The sequence below is a fragment of the Myxocyprinus asiaticus genome, chromosome 43 (genome assembly GCF_019703515.2).
Source record: "Myxocyprinus asiaticus isolate MX2 ecotype Aquarium Trade chromosome 43, UBuf_Myxa_2, whole genome shotgun sequence".
NCBI lineage: Eukaryota > Metazoa > Chordata > Actinopteri > Cypriniformes > Catostomidae > Myxocyprinus > Myxocyprinus asiaticus.
This window is the reverse complement of record NC_059386.1, coordinates 29,107,365-29,129,038: the sequence shown is the minus strand read 5'-3', so window position 1 is coordinate 29,129,038 and position 21,674 is coordinate 29,107,365. Positions and strand designations below refer to the sequence as shown.

General features: G+C 38.0%; 1 protein-coding gene across 2 annotated transcripts; it reads right to left on the bottom strand.

The window, feature by feature from the left end:
* Positions 1-2,178: 2,178 nt before the first annotated feature.
* Positions 2,179-18,027, bottom strand: LOC127433616 (transmembrane protease serine 2-like). 2 transcript variants are annotated; one of them, XM_051685659.1, is made up of 15 exons: positions 17,976-18,027; positions 17,442-17,522; positions 15,060-15,324; positions 13,462-13,554; positions 13,269-13,382; positions 12,982-13,111; positions 12,682-12,804; positions 11,475-11,518; positions 11,027-11,158; positions 4,406-4,568; positions 4,149-4,318; positions 3,367-3,462; positions 2,930-3,072; positions 2,672-2,824; positions 2,179-2,468 (listed from the first exon to the last, which is right to left on the bottom strand). In XM_051685659.1, the coding sequence occupies exons 2-15, from the start codon at positions 17,454-17,456 to the stop codon at positions 2,460-2,462; spliced, it is 1,650 nt and encodes a 549-aa protein (XP_051541619.1). In that variant the 5' UTR covers positions 17,457-17,522; positions 17,976-18,027; the 3' UTR covers positions 2,179-2,459. The 2 variants fall into 2 exon arrangements, with proteins under 2 accessions (XP_051541619.1, XP_051541620.1); XM_051685660.1 differs by lacking the exon at positions 11,027-11,158 and having other exon boundaries at positions 17,976-18,020.
* Positions 18,028-21,674: the final 3,647 nt, after the last annotated feature.

The window sequence follows — 21,674 nt, the reverse complement described above, 5'->3', positions numbered from 1 at the left end:
TTTTTAGGTGTGAAGAAAAGCCATGGAAAATTGGGATGTGAGACTTTTACGAACTCCTGTGGTTTGGTCAGCTAATTCTGAGCCATAATGCTTCCTAAAGCCATGAAGAGACCTCAAGATCTATGTATATCTCATATATATATATACACACTACCGGTCAAAAGTTTTGAAACACTTGGCTGAAATGTTTCTCATGATCTTAAAAATCTTTTGATCTGAAGGCATATGCTTAAATGTTTGAAATTAGTTTTGCAGACAAAAATATAATTGTGCCACCATATTAATTTATTTCATTATAAAACTAAAATGTAATTAAAAAAAAAAAAAAAGTTTTTGAAATTGATGACTTGGACCAAATAATAAAGAAAAGCAGCCAATAAGTGCCCAACATAGATGGGAACTCCTTCAGTACTGTTTAAAAAGCATCCCAGGGTGATACCTCAAGAAGTTGGTTGAGAAAATGTCAAGAGTACATGTCTGCAAATTCTAGGTGAAGGGTGACTACTTTGAAGATGCTAAAATATAACACAGTTTTGATTTATTTTGGATTTTGTTTAGTCACAACCTAATTCCCATAGTTCCATTTATGTTATTCCATAGTTTTAATGACTTTACTATTATTCTAAAATGTGGAAAATAAAATAAAAAATTATAATAAAGAATACGTGTTTCAAAACATTTGACCGGTAGTGTGTGTATATATATATATATATATATATATATATATATATATATATATATATATATATATATATATATACATATATACATACAATATATATATATACTCACCTAATACTTTATTAGGTACACCTGTACACCTACTTATTCATGCAATTATCTAATCAGTCAATCGTGTGTCAGCAGTGCAGTGCATAAAATCATGCAGATACGGATCAGGAGCTTCAGTTAATTTTCACATCAACCATCAGAATGGGGAAAAATGTGATCTCAGTGATTTTGACTGTTGCATTATTGTTGGTGCGAGACAGGCTGGTTTGAGTATTTCTGTAACTGCTGATCTCCTGGGATTTTCACGCACAACAGTCTCTAGAGTTTACTCAGAATGGTGTCAAAAGCAAAAAAACATCCAGTGAGCGGCAGTTCTTTGGACTGAAACGTCTTGATGAGAGGTCAGCGGAGAATGTCCAGACTGGTTCAAGCTGACAGAAAGGCTACGGTAACTCAGATAACAACTCTGTAAAACTGTAGTGAGCAGAATAGCATCTCAGAATGCATAACATGTCGAACCTTGTTGTGTGTGAAAATCCCAGGAGATCAGCAGTTACAGAAATACTCAAACCAGCCCATCTGACACCAACAATCATGCCACGGTCCAAATCACTGAGATCACAATTTTCCTTATTCTGATGGTTGATGTGAACATTAACTGAAGCTCCTGACCCATATCTGCATGATTTTATGCATTGCATTGCCACGACACGACTGGCTTATTAGATAATTGCACGAATATGTAGCTGTGCAGGTGTACCTAATAAAGTGGTCGGTGAGTGTATAATCCATTATAGTGGCAAAATAAAGTATAATATTCATATTTTTTACCCCATTGTAATGATGTCTAAAAATTATATCTTGCAAATAGAATGAACACAAAGTCTGTATATAATTCTGACTGTACATGCATAAATTCATCTAAAACTTTAAATGTTTTTGGTTTATATATTAGCTTCTACAATTGAAAGAATGCAGTGTTCAAATGGATATTGCATTTGTTAAGCTGTAGGGTTTAAGGGTAGTGGAATATTATAAAAAAACCTTTACATGTCCTGCGGTGTGACATGCTCTACTCCACTTCATCAGCATTTTGCTGATTATTTTTCAATTATTATGCATGCAGCTTTTATGACCTCATAATAATTAAAATAAAGAATAATTATAAAGAGAGACTGCATTACATTTTTGTACTTGTAAAAATTCTCACTTAAAACTTAAAATTGGGGACATGAGATTAATGTTAACCTAAAGTCTTGATGTTGATAAGAAAACAGTCCCACTACCCACAGCTAACAGAGGCATCAGTCTGCAGTACGGTCTGTACACTTTGCACCTCACACCCTGTTATATTCTCAAACACTTGTGATCTCTTTTAGAACGTGTTTACAGCTTTTGTACATTTTTGTAAATTTGCAATGCCAAACAAACCCAGAAACATGTCAGTGACATCAGTCTCAGTTCTAGATTTTTATTAAATCGTTTGTACAAATGTGTTCTTTATACAAAATGTACATTAAAAAACAACAACAAGGTGCATATTGTAGCAAACTGTGCAATTCATAAATTTATGGTACTAGTGAAAATAAATACTTGGTTATTTTAGATTTATGGTCCCGAAGAAAACAATAATAAAATAAAATAAGAGAGCACCATAGAAAATCTCCAACTCCCAGAGTGTAAGTAGTTTTGATCAGTCGCTCTTTGAAACTTCTTTATAAATATTATTAATATTTCTGAAAAAAATACAAAAAACAAAAAGGTGATTTTCTTCTCTCTCATGGATGATAATAATAATAATTAAAATAATGACAATAATTAATAATAATAATAATAGTAGTTGTAGTAGTAGTAGTAGCATATAATAAATGCACTCTAATTAACAATAAAAATAATATTTTTCTATGTCATGGTTTACATTTTTTACTTTAAATCTTACCCGCATTTGTTCATATATCCAGTTAAGGAAGTAGGTCACATTTCCGTAGACTCCGGGCTTATTTCTGAAAGCACATCCATCACCCCAGCTAGTGTCCCCGAGCAGCCACCATAGAGAATTCTCCTGTATGACCAGAGGACCCCCACTGTCCCCCTGTGTGGAACAGCAGTCATTTTATTTGTCCTTTAGAATGCATTTAACATTTAGTTACTCTTAAGAGGAACCTCTAATTGCGTTTTTACAGTGGGTGTTTCTGACCTGACAGGAGTCCACTCCACCAGCCAGCTTGCCAGCACAGATCATGTTGTCTGTGATTTGTCCGTTATACACCGGCCGACTATTACAGGTCGTACTGTCAATCAGCTCGATTTTGGCTTCCTGTAGAGTTTCTGAAGCAGATCCTTCAGGAAAACAGTTTCAGTGGTTTAACATAAACAATGCTTCAGTTTTAATGGTGAATTCACTAAACAGTTGAGCCACTATTGCATGTGGTATTTCAACACAAACACTGGTGTCTTATTCACTGACCACCTGCAATCAAGTTTAACCAGTTACTGAATGCACTAAAATAGCACCTCACCATGAGTATTTAACTGTAAGTCATTGTCATTCTTTTCAGCACAAACTTGCCTCCTTTATATGTAAATTATGACTAATTATAGAGTTATGATTATTATAGATTAATCTTTGCATACCTCCACTATACAGTGACCCCCATCCTGTGATGTAACACTGTCTCGGAGCAGAGAAGTACATGCCCGCATTGGGTAAACACACTGGCCTAATGTTTGCTAAAAGAAACAAACACAGCGTTAAAGCGATAATTTGCCCAAAAATGAAAATTCTGTTTGCTCAAAACTGAAAACAAAAAAAAAAATTCTAAATTATTTTCTTTTGTCTGTGGATCACACATTTTTTTTTAATATTTAGCAAAGTTCAAACTGCTCTTTTTCATGCAAAGAAAATTATTCAGTTATTCACACTGTGAAGCTCCAAAAAAAATAAAAAAAATAATAATATAAAAGGATCATACGATGATCATACGTCTCATGTGCTCTATTCCAAGTCTTCTAAAGCCCAACAATAGCTTGTGTGAAGGACAAACTGGAAATGTAAGACTATATTCACTAAAAGTCTTTTATAGAAAAATGCAGCTTGGACATTCTGTAAAATATCTCCTTTTGTGTTCCACAGAAAAAAGAAAAACATCGCTTTAAGGGATTAACCAAATTAAAAGAAATGGAGTGACTATTTGCACTAGGTGTAAATAGCATCTGCCACACAGTGTGGCTATTTGCGCTCCAATAGTCTGGTGGAAACAGAAATTTAAAATCAACAAGTTCTCCATATCAAGGCCATTTTCAAAGCAAACATGGTACCAGAATCAAATGTGCTGATTTCCTTTATTGTAAGTATTATAAAATTATCATAGAAATTGTGAGAATTGTTTATGAAAAATTGTGTTGCTGAGTCTTACATGAAATCATGAGCGGACTGTTTAGCTTCATCAAAGCCACATCATTGTTGTTAGTTTTCGGGTCAAATTTGTGCATAACAATTCGGTTTACCGAATTGCCGGTCACGAACTGCATCTCTATACGAGTCAGATATCCAGCATACACAGTCCATTGCCTTGGATTTGAATTCCTACACAGGGAGAGTTCATCATTTAATTTATTATAGTTCATAATGATCTCATAAAATAAATGAGTTGGACTAAATGAGAGCACTTACTCATAAACACAGTGAGCTGCTGTGAGGATCCAGTAGGGGGTGATAACAGACCCTCCACACAAATGTCTTCTGGCAATCTGCAGACTGACCTGCCATGGCCACACCCCCTTAGAGGTCACTGTGGTTCCACCCACAATACGGTTCCTGCTGTTACGTCCACAATCTAAAGGTGAATGCCTAGATTAGCACTTAATTAAAGTAGTTTTGCTTAATTCAAGTCACTCTTTTGATAAAGTAGCTACTGATAAATGTAGTTTCATTAGTAATACATTAGGAAGAGGTACTTCCCAATGCAAAATTTAAAATTATCTGCAAAACTTTCAGTAGCTATTATGTATTTAGCTCTGACATTCTATAGAGTTCAGTCATCTAGACAACTAGAGATTCAGACCTCATGACTTTTTTCATGTGACATACACATAAACAGAATGTTATGCATGCATACTGTACAAAACATCTTGGTTACATACGTAACCTCGGTTCCCTGAGATGAAGGGAACGAGACATTGCATTTATTAACGCATATGGGGAGTGCCTACTTACACGACCTAGTTGAAACCTCTCCACAATTACGCCAATATTCTAATATTGGCTATGGTGTTTAAGCTCCGCCTGTTTTGGCGCGAAGCTGTCTGCTATAAAAACAGATGCACAAACACCATTTCTTCAGAATTTCTGAATGAGAACAAGGAGCGCATCGCTCTTGCCTCAAGAACTCTGAGTCTTGTAGTGCGGCTAGCGTTCCCAATGTCTCGTTCGCTTCGTCTCTTGGAACCGATGTTACGTATGTAACTGAGATGTTCCCTTACGACTCAGCTTGAGGAGCTCATCTTAAAGGGAGGAGCATAAGTATATATATTTGGTCAATGAAATAGCAAGCGCTCTAAATAGAGAGGACTTGTGAAGAGAGAAATGTTACGTCTAGGTTGTAAAACCTTGCGAATGTGTTTTGAGAAGACCATCCTGCTGCAAAACATATGTCTTGTAAGGACACACCATTTGTCCATGCCCATGAGGAGGCCATGCCTCTAGTTAAGTGTGCTTTAACACCAATTGGGCAAGTCTTACCCTGCGACTCATAAGCCAGGGCAATTGCATCGATAATCCAGTGAGAAAGTCTTTGCTTGTAGACGGACATTCCTTTTGTTCATCCTCCATAGCATACAAAGAGCTGATCAGACAGTCTAAACTGGCATGTACGCTCAACGTATGCGTGTAGTGCCCGCACAGGGCATAACAAATGCAGTGACTGTTCCTCATCTGAATTAAATGGAGGAGGGAAGAATGCCTGAAGGTGAACCACCTGCGCTCTGAAGGGCGTGGTTAGGACCTTAGGCACATTGCCTTTTCTGGGTTTGACAGTGGCTTTTGAAAGTCCGGGGCCAAACTCCAGACATGAATTGTCAATCGATAGTGAATGCAGGTCACTGACCCGCTTTACTGAGGCCAGAGCCAGCAGTAATGCGGTCTTAACGGAGAGCATGCGCAAATCAACAGAGTCCAAAAGCTCGAAGGGGGGCCCTGCGAGAGCTTTTAGGACTAAAGTTAAGTCCCAAGTCGGGACTGTAGTTGGCCGAGGTGGGTTTAATCATCTTGCTCCTTTAAGGAACTTTATGATTAAACCATGCTTGCCTATAGTGGTGCCGGCTTCATGTGCGTGATACGCAGATATAGTCGCCACGTACACTTTGAACGTTGACAGAGCGAGTCCTGCTTCTAATCGCTCTTGAAGAAATATGAGAATTTTATGTACAGTTGTAATCAAAATTATTCAACCCCTCTGACCAGCAATACATTCTGGTGATGTGAATTAAAACACATCAACTAAAACCTCAGTAAACAAAGTAAGTTTTTAATACACATTTGAGTGATTTTGAGAACAAAGAGTTCAGTTTACCCAAATTTTAAAATAAAAAATAACTAATTCTCTCCACAAATATCATGTCAAAAATATTCAACCCCCAAAGTCAATCATTTGTGGAGCATCCTTTATCCTTAATAACAGCAAATAAGTGTTTCAGGTTAGTGTTCTCAGGCTTCGGACACCTCTCTATTGAATTTGTACACATTTCTCATGAGCAAAAGCTTCCAGTTCATTGACATTCTTTGGTTTCTGTGCTGCCACTGCTTCCTCGAAATCACAGCAAAGGTTTGCAATGGGATTTTAATGATGGACTGAAAGGGCCATTTAAGGACATTCCACGACCTATCCCTGAACCAGATTTTGGACAACTTGGGTGTATCCTTGGTGTTATTGTCTTGCAGGAAAGTCCAGTGATCACCGAGCTTCAATTTACACACTGAAGGCATCACATTTTTCATGCCAAAATGGCCTGATACCTGAAATAATCCATGGTGTCAGTCACATAGTCAGGATAGCAATTTCCTGCAGCCGCAAAACACCCCCATAACAGGACTGACCAACCTCCATGCTTGACTGTGGGGATGGTGTCATTCTTGTCATCACCTTGTCATCTTACTCCAGATGTACTGCTGACCCATGGGTCTAAAACTCATTTTCAGTTTAGTGTCATATGTCTATAAAACCTTCTTCCAGGACTCCACAGGTCTTTCCTTATTACTTCTTGAATATTCAAGTCAACATTTCCCTTGGTTAAGTTTTGCTTTCTTCTACACCCCAAGAAGGTTGCTGTTGTACCATATTTAAAAAATTTATGAATGGTGCTGCCAACTTTGTCTATTGGAAATTGAAGTGCCTTGGAAATGTACTTTATGCATGACCTTTCTTGTGTAATTAAATAATCTCCTCTATTAGCTTTTGAGACAGCTTATTTTTAATTGCATTTTTTGCATAGAAATATATTTTCGCTTACAACGTTAAACTTACATTTTAAAACTTAAATAAGTGCCATTACAGATTGATGACTTAATTTTGTTTTAAAACAATTACTTGTGTAGCCTTACATATTTAAGAAACAGCTACATGCAATAGGGGTTGAATAATTATGACATGGCTGTATTTTTAAAAAATCCTGCTATTTAGAAATATTAGGTTATATATTCACACTATGACTTTGAATGTGTCACTCAACTGATATAGATGTAAAGTTTAAAAATTCTGGGTCATCAGAAAAGCTTACCTTTGTAAAACCTTACTGTCTTGTGGGGGTTGAATAATTTCGATTGCAACTGTATGGGGCAGTTTACTGGGTCTTTACCATGTGAGAGACACCAGTCAGTGAACACATTCCATTTTAGCGCGTAGAGGTGTGTTGTGGACGGTGCTCTGGCCTGCAAAATGGTGTTCATGACTGAATGTGTCAGTTCTGGTGCAGTTAGCACGCTCCGTTCAGGGGCCACACATGCAGGTTCCACAGCTTGGGCTGGGGATGCCAAATTGTGCCTTGCACCTGAGAGACGAGATCCCTCCTCAGCGGTATTTCCCATGGCGAGCTGTACAGCATCTCTATCATTTCCGGAAACCATTCCGGGCCATTTTGGCGCAACTTATAGAATCGTTTCCTTGTCCTCTCTGACTTTGCATATATCAGAGTGTGTCAGGCACACCAGGGGAAACGCATATTTGCGTTTCTCTGGCCATTTGTGGACCATTACGTCTGCTCCCAGTGGGGCTTGGGACTTCAAGTACCAGAGGGGACAGTGGGTATTCCCCACTGAGGCAAATAGATAGATTTCTGTTTTGCCGAATATTTCCCAAATCCTCAATACAGTTTGAGGATGAAGTCTCTATTCGCCCGGATTCACCCCTTGGCTTGACAATAGGTCCACGCCATAATTCAGGTGGCCTGGGACATATGTCGCTCTCAGGGAGAGGAGATGACACTCGCTCCTTAGGAGGAGGTCTCAACAGTGGCGGTGAATGAATTCCACCTTGGCGGTTTATATATGCCACAATTGTCATGTTGTCTGAGTGAACCAGGACATGACAGTTTGCTATTTCTGACTGAAAAGCCTTGAAGGCTAGGAATACAGCTGATAGCTCTAGGTGGTTGATGTGCCACACTTTCTTCACACCTGGACAAAGTGCCAAAAGTCAGGTGTCCATCGCACACCGCCCCCCAACCTGTGTTGGAAGCATCCTTAGTCACCACTTTCTGCCTGACAACCTGTCCCAGCACGACGCATCACTGGTAAAAAGCAGGAGCTGTCCAGCGTGCTAAAGCAGCTATACAGCAGCGAAATATAGTGATGCGCATGCGCCCTTGGCACCAAGCATGTTGTGGCACGCAGCGCTTCAACCAGCACTGAACAGGTCTCATGTGTAAGAGACCTAATGGATGCCGCCGCCATAAACCCCAATGCTTTCTGAAACAGCTTCAGTGGAAGTGTTCTCCTCAGTTTCAACTGAGACAGACACTGTAGAATGGCCTGAACGTGCTCGCTCGTGAGGTGTGCACGCCCGCTCGTGGAGTCGAGGCAGACTCCCAAAAAGGAGATTTGTTGGCTGGGGGGGAGTGTGTTCACATTTAGGCCCAAGCTGTTTAGATGTTGAAGCAGTAAGTCTCTGTGCTGGCATAACAGAGCCTTTGATTGTGCCAGTAATAGCCAATTGTCGAGGTAATTCAAAATGCACATGCTGCTCTGTTTCAGAGGGGCGAGAACCGCATTGATGCACTTTGTGAACGTGCGAGGAGCCAGAGACAGTCCGAAGAGCAGGACTTTGAATTGATACGCTGTCCCCTCGAACGTGAATCTCAAAAACATCCTGTGATGTCGTACAATTTGGATATGAAAGTACACATTCTTAAGATCTATTGACGCAAACCAATTGTGTGGACGTACATGCGATAAGATAAGTAATCATTTTGAACGGGTGCTTTGTGAGTGTATGATTTAAAAGTCTCAGTTCCAGGATCGAACAAAGCCCGCCGTCTTAAATAACGGCGTAACTTAAGAAAATAACGGCTGTAAAACCCTTTTTGGGCTTGACAATTTGGCAAAATCTCAATCACGCTTTTCATGAGGAGACTGTGTATTTCGGCTCGTAACACTGGTGCGTCTTTGGACGAAACCGTGGAAGACAGAACACCGTTGAAATGGGGTGGCTGCCGTGCAAATTGTATCGTATAACCATGTTTGATCATTCTTTGTACCCATTCTGAAATACCCGTTAGGGCTCACCACACTTCCACGTAGCGGGACAGAGGGCAATTTGGTTTGCTCACCGTATGATATAATACATTGCTCACCATAGTGAAGCATTTGTGCATAATGTGTGTGCTTTGAAGAGGAAAAGGGCTCTTTTTTGAGAATGTATGAGCATCTTGTGCATTTGCAGCGAGTGCTGTATTCTCTATTGCATTTTTTATTGCATTTATTAGAGTGTAAGACACAGAAACAACATTTTGCATAACATTGTGAACAACAATGATCCTTTCCCAACAAACAGCAGTGGGGAGATGGGGAACAGTGTTCTGTGTCTCCAGTCGAGCCTTCTTTGGAGCAGACCCGTGAGGAAACCATGGGCTCTGCTTTCCACTTCAAAGGTTTGCCTCGTCGGGAGCGTTTCCGCTGCACGGGGTGTTCCTCCCGTCGGCATGAGGTGTGCGCTGGTATGGCTGCTTCTGTTTGGGCCACAGCTTGCGTGGCCTCACTGGTGGCTCGGCAGTGGCAGGTGCCAGCACTGAGATAGCAGGCATGGGGCTTTTAGCCGGGCGCTGGCTCGAAACAGAGCGAGGGCAAGCCAGCAGTAATATGCTCCGTTTGGGCATGAAGTGTCTCATAGCTTGTGACTGCTGCTGAGTCACGACATAACGCTCAGCAAACTTATTCACTGAGCCGCCAAAGAGGCTGGCTGGAGATACTGAAGCATCCAACAGAGAGGCTTTTTCCCTGTCACTCATGTCAATTTCATGGCATGCAGCGCTAAGTCTGTAGCGGTGTGGAGCTCTTTGAAAGTCTCTGGATCAAAGCCTTGCTCATCCATTTGCCTGAGGAGCTTGGCTTGAAATACCTGGTGCATCGCCATTGCGTGGAGTGCTGACCCAGCTTGTCCTGCTACCAAGTAAGCTTTTCCAGCCAGTACGGACATCTGTCGACACGGCTTGGAAGGATGTATGGGGCGAGGAAATTTCCAGGCCCTGTTACTCACTGGGCAGAGGTGTGCTGCTACCGCCTCCTCCACAGGGGGTAGTTGGGCATAGCCATTCTCTTCCCCATGAACCATATTCGTGGAGATTGAGGGGCTCGCGGGGCATGTGCCGGCACGAGGTCCACCTCAAATTCATCCTGCTAGACCTTGCAGCCCCACCGCGCCTCCTCGTGTGAATCCTTGAGTATCACAGAAGAGGCGGGTGGGAGGGTGCGAGAGGCTGAATCGTCCCTTAGAACGAAGGTGGTTCATGAGCAAAGCGACTTGAGACTCATGCCCTCACAGTGAGGACAGTCTGTCTCCATGAGAGCTGACTCTGCGTGGGCACGGCCCAGACAGTAAACTCAGCTCTCATGCTGATCTGACAGTGGGATGTGTCTCTTGCACAATGAAAACTTACGGAACGACATTTTTAAAAAGACGCGAATATGTAAGCGACTCTTTTAGATATATAAATATATAAATAAATATATTGTATATTTATATTTATATCACACAAAATACAATACACAATATGTAATTTCTTTGTAAGGACAGACAACACCTGCCGAAGCGCTGCGGGGAATCAGGATGCTGAGGCACGTTCACCAGCGAAGCGTCAAGTGGCGAGGCGGAGTGATGTTCACCAGAGTACTGCAGGGGAGCGGAGAGTCTTCTCATTGCTGCGAAGATTCCGCCTGCTGACATGTATATTGATGGCAAAGGTAGAGGGCTTCTAGACAAGAGATGATCGCTGTCTTGAAGGAAGAGATTCTGAAGAAATGGTGTTTGTGCACCTGTTTTATAGCAGACAGCTTCGCGCCAAAACAGGCGGGGCTTAAACACCATAGTCAATATTAGAACACTGCCGTTATTGTAGAGAGGTTTCAACTAGGTCGTGTAAGAAGTCACTGCCCATATGCGTTAATAAACGCAATGTCAAGTGTACTGAGTTGTAAGGGACATCTCAAGCTGACACAAAGTAAAAAGGAAATAGATGCAAAACTGTTCTCTTACCAATACATTTGAGAGCCACTACACTGTTAGATGGGCAGTCTGAACTGGAATGCCAAAATAGAAATGAAAAGATAAGAATGTTTACACAAGCTGATTCTATGAAAAACAGCACTAACAAAAAACAATTATATTATTGTGTTTTCGGACATGGTTCCATGATAATATCTTATTCTCATGCTTAGCTCAAATTCACACACAATAATAAAAAATAAAAATAAAAAATAATAAAAAAAACAGTATAACACCTTTAAAGGGATAGTTCAACCAAAAATGAAAATTCTCTCGTAATTTACTCACCCTCATGCCAACCCAGATGTGAAAGTGGAGATTTATAGTAAAAAAAGGACTTAGATATGAATCTGTTTCTCAACCATACCTGTTAAATCCCTTTTGAAGATATGGATTTAAAGGTGGAGTGTGTAATTTTCATCCAATGAAATGGGAATCTGTAAATGGGAAAATAAACAAAGTGGATCGGACCAATCCACACAACACTGTTGCGATCACACAGCACTGGCAATTGGCGTGCATGAATTTGGGGGGCGGAGCTTCTGAAGGAGCACTGAAGGGAGGGGTGTGTTTGTTTGGCTGTTAAGTTCAAATATCAACAGTCTTTCTCAGGAATCGCTTACCCCACCTTTAACATGAAAACCAGTTGAACCGTAACACCGGCAATGTTATCAGACAAGCTTTTTCATCTGCAACGCTTTCTGTCCGGTTTGTTTATGTTATAGTGGTCTTGTTTATTAGGACATTAAATGTTTATCTTCTTTTATTTAGAATGGCCTATTTGTTCATAGGGAATCAGAGAGTGCGAAAGGGCGTGATGAGTCTGAGGAGTGTTGGCAAAGGTTGTTTGAAAACATACTTTATTTTTGTAATTCTGTTTGGTGCCACTAGTAGCACAGAAATTACACACTCCACCTTTAACCACTGGAGTCTAATGGATTACTTTTATGCTGTCTTTATGTGCTTTTTGGACCTTCAGAATTCTGGCCACCATTCACTTGCATTGAAAGGACCAACAGAGCTGAGATATTCTTCTAAAAATCGTGGTTTGTGTTTGGCAGAAGAAAAGAAAGTCTTACACATCTGGGATGGCATGAGGGTGATGAGATAATTTTCATTTTTGGGTGAACTATCCCTTTAATAAACATTTGAGAAATCATCTGAAAAAAAAAAAAAAAAAAAAAAAACTGTAATATACCTTTTAGTGAGAAAACTTTGTGTGGACATATTCAGGTTGGAAGAGCTGAGAGAATCTGTATTAACCATCATGTAGTCTAGTAATGCTCTTGAGGAAATTGCCTCGTAGCCTACATAAGTATCCCTGTGAGAGAAGCACATATTTCAGACCAAATATTGCTGTTAAATTTAAAAAAAATAATACTGAAATCTGAGCCCAAAGCATCGAAAACTGTCTGTCAGTGACAGAAAAAGGATTCCATACTTATAAATGCCTTTAATTTATCTACCAATCTCGTTTCACAAGTCAAGCTAATGTTACCTGCTGTATCCGATCTCCTCACATGCTTGTCTTCCGAGGTTGTTATTCCATCCAAGAGAACACACATTCTCCCATTTATGGCTCTCATTTGAGTACATTTGAAGAAGGAAATTAGATCCATACAGACGAACTACAAAAAGTCACATACAGTAGTCAGACATGCACCTGACATTACAGGAAATGATAGGTAAAAAGAGAAGGCGAATGGGATTAGGACGTGTTGCAAGCCAGTACTAGGCCATGGCTGTGATACTAAAGGTTTTTTATATGTTGGTGCAAAGGCTTACAGCAATGAGCTTCATCTTCTCTTGATGGACAGTCTGGAACACCGTTACACCACTGAGAGTGGCTGATGCATAGGCTATCTGCTGTGCAGCGCCGCCCTTGACAATCGAACACACCTGTCAAAGTCAGGGCATTAGAAAAAAAGGCACAAAGGTGTGGATATACTGTATGACATCCAATAAGTGGGATTCTTACCGAAATACCAAAACAATGCAGCTATAACCGCAGCAATGATCAGGAGGGTGATGACAGTGCCCACGACATACGGCCATATTCTTTTCCTGGGAACTGCCAGAGAGTCAGAGTGTCACTTTATGAAAATCTGCTATGTGATCACATGGGAAATTGACATGTTGCTTCTGAAAATTTTTGTTCTCTTAACCCCATTCAGCCGAATTACTGACAAGCGGCATCCCCCATCAGACATTTTTGCGTCAAATTAAGCGCGAACAAACTTCCCTTCAGTGCTACTGATCTGAGCAACATCCGAGACCATGAAGTGGCACCACTTAAGTATGTCCACCCTTGTGGACATGCCCCTGGGGTTGTGGTCATGTGGGAACCAGGAAGTAATTGTGTTCACATAAACATAGGTGAGCGCTAGGCTTGGGATCGATGCCTTTTTCACGCATCGATAATCGGAAGATTTTCCCAATGATTATCGATATATATCGTGGTTTTTTCAGATAAATAGGGTCTGCTCGTTGCACAATAGTCTTTGTCTTTTCAAACATATTTCTCAACACAACTTTAGTAATGTGAGAGCGGCAGGGTAAATTGGCATGTTCTAAAATTCAAAACAATTATTTTCTACAAAGGTACATACACATCACCAACGCTCAGCGTCAAAATTCTGCAGTGCCATGCTGCGCAACTCACATCATTTTCCATCAAATTAAACCCAAATTATTATCAAAGGACAAAGATTATTTACTCAAGCCATCACTGGATGATATATGGTGTACAATTATCTCTCATATAACCTACACAATGTATTTTCAGTTACAAGTATGTCATTTTGTGGTTTTACAGTTTGAATGAAAGACCTATTCAAGGCTACATACAGAGAAATTGCTAAATAAACGTCGCCATATCTAATCGTTCAGTTTGTGCAGTTACACCAGTTTCATACACTAACCTGCAAACTCATCACTGTCACTTTGTTCATTCTTGAACAAGTTCAAAAATCTTCATAACTTTGGACTGCCATCTGCTGCGCCACATCAGCTTGTCCATTGTGTTGTGATACCTTTGCCATTCCTAACCGAGACCGAGACTTTTAAACAAAAAGCCAATTGAGTGAATTGGAAAGCTCGCATATTAGGCTTCTAATTTAAATGTCAGCGAATTTTTATATATTAATGCCTCAAAAATATATTGATAAAATAACATGCCGATCAATAATTTATTTATCAATATTTTATAACATCCCTAGTGAGCACACTTCGGAGGTTGCATTTTTGTAAAAAAAAATTACATTTTAACTCCAGTGATGGTTAGGTTTAAGGTTTGGGGTAGGGGGAATAGTTACTAAAATATGCATTCCTGTTGACTGTATTACATCATTTCCAACTAAAACTATCACTCGCTTTTGGCGCCACTATGTGGACATTTCACCCGGAAACTGGAGCTCACAGGTGCCCATACGTTCAACAACAATTCCAGCTTCGGCCACTGGGGGAAGCGATTCGAATTTCGGTAAGCACAGACAGATTTCAGAAGCAAAACCTTCAACCTACTGTCTGAAATCTGAAACTTAGTACTTGAAAAGTGTTGGAAGAAGAATGAAGTACCTTTGTGAACGGCATGGTGTAATCCAGGTGTGGTAGTGGAGTGGGTATTTACAGGTGCTGTTTGAGGTGTATACTGATGTAGGCTCTGAGCAGGTGAGTATCTGTCTGATGGATATGAGGGAGAGTTATTCAAGTATAGAGGCGAAGGGTTTTGTTGACCAGGGTACAGGGGTAAAGCAGGGTACATCCCAGATGAAGGTGCATATGGAGGCTGCTCTTCCTTGTGTTGGAACGCATAGTTCACATGAGCAACATTGTCATAGATCTGAAAGAAATTAACAGAGTTTGGTCTGTTTTCAGATGCTTTTAAAGACAGTATGACACAGCATTTGCAACCCATTTTACTGCTACAATGTGATGTACAGTAATTTTGAGTTCAACTCGATATTCAACTCGCAAAAAAATTTAGGGCAGGACTTGATTTTATCCATATCCACGTGCAATTAAAAAGATTATGGAAAGTGACAATTCCATAATAAAATGGAGATGTAGAGAACATCCCTCTTACACCACTGGAATGCAATTTTTGACCAGAACGTGGAGGCTTAAGGTCAAATTCCCTCTCTAGACTCCCTCTACGTATCTTAATAGTAATGCTTCTTTTTCAAATTTATTGCTATTATGTTGGCTTGACAAATTTTACAACAAACTTTTACTCTGCAGATTGGATTAGGATTTTCCCTAAACCAAGACTGAATTTTCTGACTGTAACTCACCCTAGAGTTTTCAAGCTACATCCACCAAGCTTGGCACAGTCCTTCAGACTGTTCTGATATTCTGTTCTGAGTGCTCTATCTTTTCTAACTGATCAGAATTTACGGTTCTCACAAAGCAGGTGTTTCAAAATCCTAAAAATTCCTTAGACTTAGGCAACGTCCACACTAATCCGTTTAAGTTTGAATCCTCCATTTTCAGTTTCCTAACGTTATCGTTTTCCAAAATATGCAGTTATGGAGTATGTTTTCAAACACTCAGTTTACGTTGGAGGAAAACACGGTTCATCATACAAGACATTGTCAAGCCAAAATCAAAGATTCTCTTGCTAAACTTTACCTATCTACAGTGTAATTTGCTATTATTGTTTCAACCTTTATTACATGAATGTTAACCAACTTTAAATTATTGCATTAATTATTTTAGAAAGACTGCATTACCCACAGCAGTAGCTTAAAGCAATGCTTAAATAACTGTTTGGCTATTGGTTAACTTTAACCAATTGCCTGTGTGGCCTTGGTGACATCATCCAAAAAGTCATTTAAGAGGCAGAACGAGTTATTACTGTAAATTTTTCTGAAAGATAATACAAGTATTTTTTTTTTCTTTCTTTGTAATAATGTGCACTGATGATTTGTGTACAATAAAACTAGGAATGTGTATTATGAAAATGTTGACTTTAAGCATAATTGTTTTTGCCATGACTATAAGCTCCCTGTAGCTCATTCGGCATATACTTCCTTATGAAAATAACTTGCGAAAAGCACACTATTGCCTCAAACAAATCAGAAGCTCATTAAACAATGTCACTTGGTCAAACACTCAGGCCGTCAGCAGTTCCATTGATAATACATTTGAATGTTATCTTAGTTATTTAAAGTGAAATGTTTTCTGATGGCCAAATCTAACTGACTTTAACTGACTTTTCTCTGTTTTTAAAGATCAAATGACCTGGCCGATGAATCATTCATGAAGTGTTCCTTTTGTCATCTTCAGGTTGGTTAATGCTTGATAAATATATGTTGCATTTCTGAGAAAATAGTCTCACTGGGTGATCGACTGACAGAACCCGACAAATAGTTTATAAAATCAACAAAAATCAATTTAATTGGTGACTGACAGATAAAATGATGTTAGACAAGGATAAACAGTAACACTAGTTTCTATTCACTAACATTTTTGCATAGATACATTAACATCAGTTGAAGCATTTATTAATATTCGTTAATGTTAATTTATCAAAATACTATTGTTTGTTTATTCGTGTTCATAATGCATTAACTAATATTAACATGTAATTTTTTTAAATGTTCAACTATATGTAGAAATAAACATTAACCATGATTAATAAATGCTGTATAAGTATTGTTCATTGTTAGCTCATTTGAACTTTTGCATTAACAAATACAACCTTTTACAACAATTTTGAACTAATGTTCACATAATATACATAAAATTTGCTACATAAATGTGCTACTATATGTTAAAATAAACATTAACCAAGATTAATAAATTCTGTAAAAGCATTCTTCATTGTTACTTCATGTTAACTATTACGTTAATTACTGTTATACAATGTTAACATATAAAAACTTATTGTAAAGTGTTACCAGATAAACATGGTCAGAAAGATGTAAGGAGCAAAAAAACAACTGGATCCATTATTACCGTATTGTTATTCATCTTCTGCCCTTTGTGTCTTGTTAGGTTTGTAAAACTCAGTCCAAGAAACACCTGAAGTTCTGTAGACTGAACATACAGTAAAATAAACATTATTAGACTAGTTTCTATATTAAAACACACACACACACACATACACACACACACACATGTTGGTGCTGCTATCATTATGAGATCTCTCCATAGACATAATAATTTTTATACTGTACAATTTATAGATTCTATCCCCTAACCCTAACCCTACACCTAAACCCTCACAAAAAACTTTCTGCATTTTTACATTTTCAATAAAACATCATTTAGTATGTTTTTTAAGCGATTTGAATTATGGGGACACTAGCAATATCCTCATAAACCACATTTATAGCATAATACCCTTGTAATTACCAGTCTGTAACCTAAAAAAATGTCCTCCACACACACACACACACATTATAATTCCCTGAAATGTAACATACATAGACATATATAATATATATTACTAGACATATTGTATATTATATATTTATTTTCCAAACTTACCTCACAGAACTCTTCTCCTATTTGAGTGTTAACGGAGTGTCTGCCTCTCTGTCTGCTCTCTGTACATGCAATGAGCAGCCCACGCCACGCCTTTGCTGGTTAAACTAGCTGAAACTTCCTGGTCAGGTAATGGGTGATATCAAGTTTCTTATCATTATTATTGTATTTTTATGTATTTATTTATTTATCTTTAATATTGATTCTCAATGTGTGATCTGGTATGCTGTATTCTTGTTTAGATATTGTGTTGTTTTTGAAGCACTGCTGTAGCCCTATATTAATTGCCTCGCATGGATTAATAAAGTTCTAATAATAATAATAATAATAGGTAAATGTAAATATGCAAATGTATAATATCACCTGGTGATCTGCACTTAGAGTTTATTACTCGGGCATTCGAATGTCTAATTTTTACCATGGCACCATGTTCTCTTACAGATTAGATGACATTTTGCATTGAAATTTCCCAACCAAATAAGGTGTGACATAAACAGAAATAGGAGAAAATGGAAATCATACTTTCACCTTGCCCGATTTGTTTCACGAGACAGTTTTGAATATAAGGTAGTGATATGATATAATAGGAGAGATGACTTTTGTGTTTGTTATTTAAATAAGCATTGTTCTCTGTGCTTGCATATGAAAAACTTCCCTGTTCCTAAAATTAAGTGTGCCCAAAAAAGTAACAAAAAATAATTTCAACTTGTCACTTATTTTCTAAAAAAAAAAATAAATAAATAAAATAAATAAATAAATAAATAAATAATAAAAAAAAAGCTTGGTTTCAGTGAGGCACTTACAATGGAAGTGAATGGGGCCAATCTGTAAACAACATTTCAAAAGGATAGCCACAAGACAAACAATATACTTGTTAAAATGAATTTAGTGGCATAAATCGCTTACTAACCTTTTCTGTGTACAGTTATATTCAATTTTATAACTTTGTTGCCATGACGATGTAACGATATGAACCCTAAAATTACCGTAAAAACAATTTAAACAACTTTACAGCTCAAATAAACACAAGTTTTAACAGAAAAAAATGAATGTAAGGGCTTTTATAAAATTATACACTTCACATTTCTGCCTTTAAACCAATAAATTGTCCCCATTTGCTTCCATTGTAAGTGCTTCACTGTAACCTCAATTTTTGCTTGTTTTTAAAGAAAAGGAGGGACGAGTTAATTTTTGTGGTAATCAGCATTATGCCACAAATGCTGTCGATTGAGCTTAACTTAATATTCTTTAAGTTCTATTTAAGTAAATACTTTTTGGGGCCACTTCCAGCTTAAGTCAAAACCAAATAACACACCAAACACTCTCTCCCATTTGTGTCAACAGATATGATCTTTGCAAACCTTTTCATCTTGTGTACCAGAGAGCAATAGAGAGTTAAACAAACATAGTCATTTTACACAGGGGTGTCACTGTTTTTAGCTGAAGCTTCAGAACCATTAAAATGTGACATGGGAATACAGCAGTTTTATTTTACAGATGCAAAACATGGACAAACAAGCATATGCACAGACAACAAACATCAACAAAAGCAAGGAAAGAATAGACATGCATAAAAGGTTTCCTCCATTTTTCAACCGCAATAACAATGCCTGCCACAAAATTCAGGAAATAATTTGACGTATTTCCAGGATTCACCTGAATAATCGAAAGCTATAAAACCATTGAAACCTTCACGTGACTGAGGCCCTGTTTTTATTAACAGCCCTGCTGTTACTCTGTAACTGAGTCATTGAGGGTGATACTTTGGAATCCATGACGTTGCAAGTGCTCTCACAATGTTCTGTTAATATTTGAATTGCTGTTCAACACGGAGATGTAGAAACACAATAACTTTTTAATGAAATGAATAAGGAAGAAACTGAAAATTAGAAGCTGTTAAAACATTGTTTGTCAGGATAAGTGTGACGTTGGACGCCTTAATAGTGGAGACATTTTTTCTGTGTGCAACTGGTGGATTATTTATAGTGAATCGGGAAAGAACCTGTTCAGTCAGGATAACTAGAACAAATTAATGTTCCCCTTCTTTTGCAGAAATCCATTTTTCAGTCCAGAGAATAGTAAACACATCTATTGCTTGTTACACAGTTAACGTTGGTGCTATGTGTGAACTGTGTTTTTTTTTTTTTTTTTACTATTGTTGTTCCAAATATGACATTCTAACTTCTATGGAACACAAAAAGACATCCTACATCCTTAACCTGCAGTGAACATTAAATGGGGACGGTGGATTTAAGGCTTTAAAAATGCAAATAAAAGCATCAAGAAAATAGTCCATAGGAGTTGTGCACTGTTTTCTGCATCCTCTGAAGCAATCGGATAGCATCATTAGAGGAACAGATCAAATTTAGTCTAAAAATGTACTGAAAATCTTACCCTCTGCCGTAGCCTTCAAATCTCATTCGCACATCTGCTATCCAACTTGCAGTATCATTTTTGGAGCATCTGTCCCCATTCACTTTTACTGTATGAAATAGAGTATATATGCCTAACATCTCATTTTTATTCCACAGGAGAAACTAAGTCATACTAGCTTATAACAACATGAGGGTAACTAAATTATGGCAGAATTTTTATTTTTGTTAATTATTCCTTTAACGATTTCTGATAAAGTGGTGAACAGGCATGCGCACAACACTTGCACACATTGGATAAGCCGGCAAGAACACCTGTAAAAGCATTTGCATGCAACACAAAATCAGGGTAATGGGCAAAATCAGATTTTGCTTAAACTGTTTATGAAGTTATCCCGTTAAAAGAACGTTGTTTAAGGAGAATACATGATTAATCATAATCGGTGAGAACGTGCATGTAAACGTGCTAATTCCACTTCATCAAAAGGGTACGAAGGGGCTATGTTTTTTAAATAATGTGTAAAATAAGGTCCATGGTAAACATTACTTGACAATACGTGGACATTTTGTTCCACAACATAAATTGCACACTCATACCTCAAACGTGAATTTTGAAGCCGTATTTAATTATACTTTTTTTTTTTTTTTTTTTTTAGGTATGACTGTGTAATTTATGTTGTAGAACAAAACATCCATATATTGTCAAGTAATGTTTACCACAGACCTTATTTTAAACAGAAGTTGAATAAACTTATTATATTTGTAGATTCGCCTACAAATTGATGTCACTGCTGAACAGCTCTGTACACCTTATTCACAGTGGTGCAAAAAAACAAAATGACAGTGACGCCATTTTTTATTTTTTGATGGGAATGAAAATGAGGCTGTGAGGGATAGACTTACTGTCTCTTCAATGACATGTGCTTTAAAAAGCAATCAACAAACTCCTAGATCATATCTACTTTTCCACAACTCATGTTATCTATCTTGAGTTTTTTGTCTGCTGAAATTTCTTGGAAAGATATTTTTTAAATGTTTCGTCAGCGGAAGATCCAAAAAACACTTTAAACAACTGTTCAACCCATTAAAGAGACTGTACGTCGATCCCCAGAGGTGGAAAGTAACGAATTACAACTACTCTCGTTACAGTACTTGAGTACATTCGTCAAATTTTTCAACTTTTTTTAAGTATAAATAAATAATAGTACTTTTACTCAAGTTGATTAAAAATTAAGTATTCAACTTCGCTACAGTTATTTTCACCACAATTACAAAGTACAACAAAATACATAATATTTCTGAATTTTTGGGAAGAAGAAAGTTATATGCA

What these genes read in the sequence shown, in the direction of transcription:
- LOC127433616 (XM_051685659.1), bottom strand. An exon ending in TGATTCCCCGCAGCGCTTCG is followed by an intron (nt 4,569 to 11,026) that starts GCAGGTGTTGTC and finishes ATTCACCTTTAG; the next exon opens with ATTGTGGACGTAACAGCAGG. An exon ending in GTGGAGTGGACTCCTGTCAG is followed by an intron (nt 2,825 to 2,929) that starts GTCAGAAACACC and finishes TGTTCCACACAG; the next exon opens with GGGGACAGTGGGGGTCCTCT.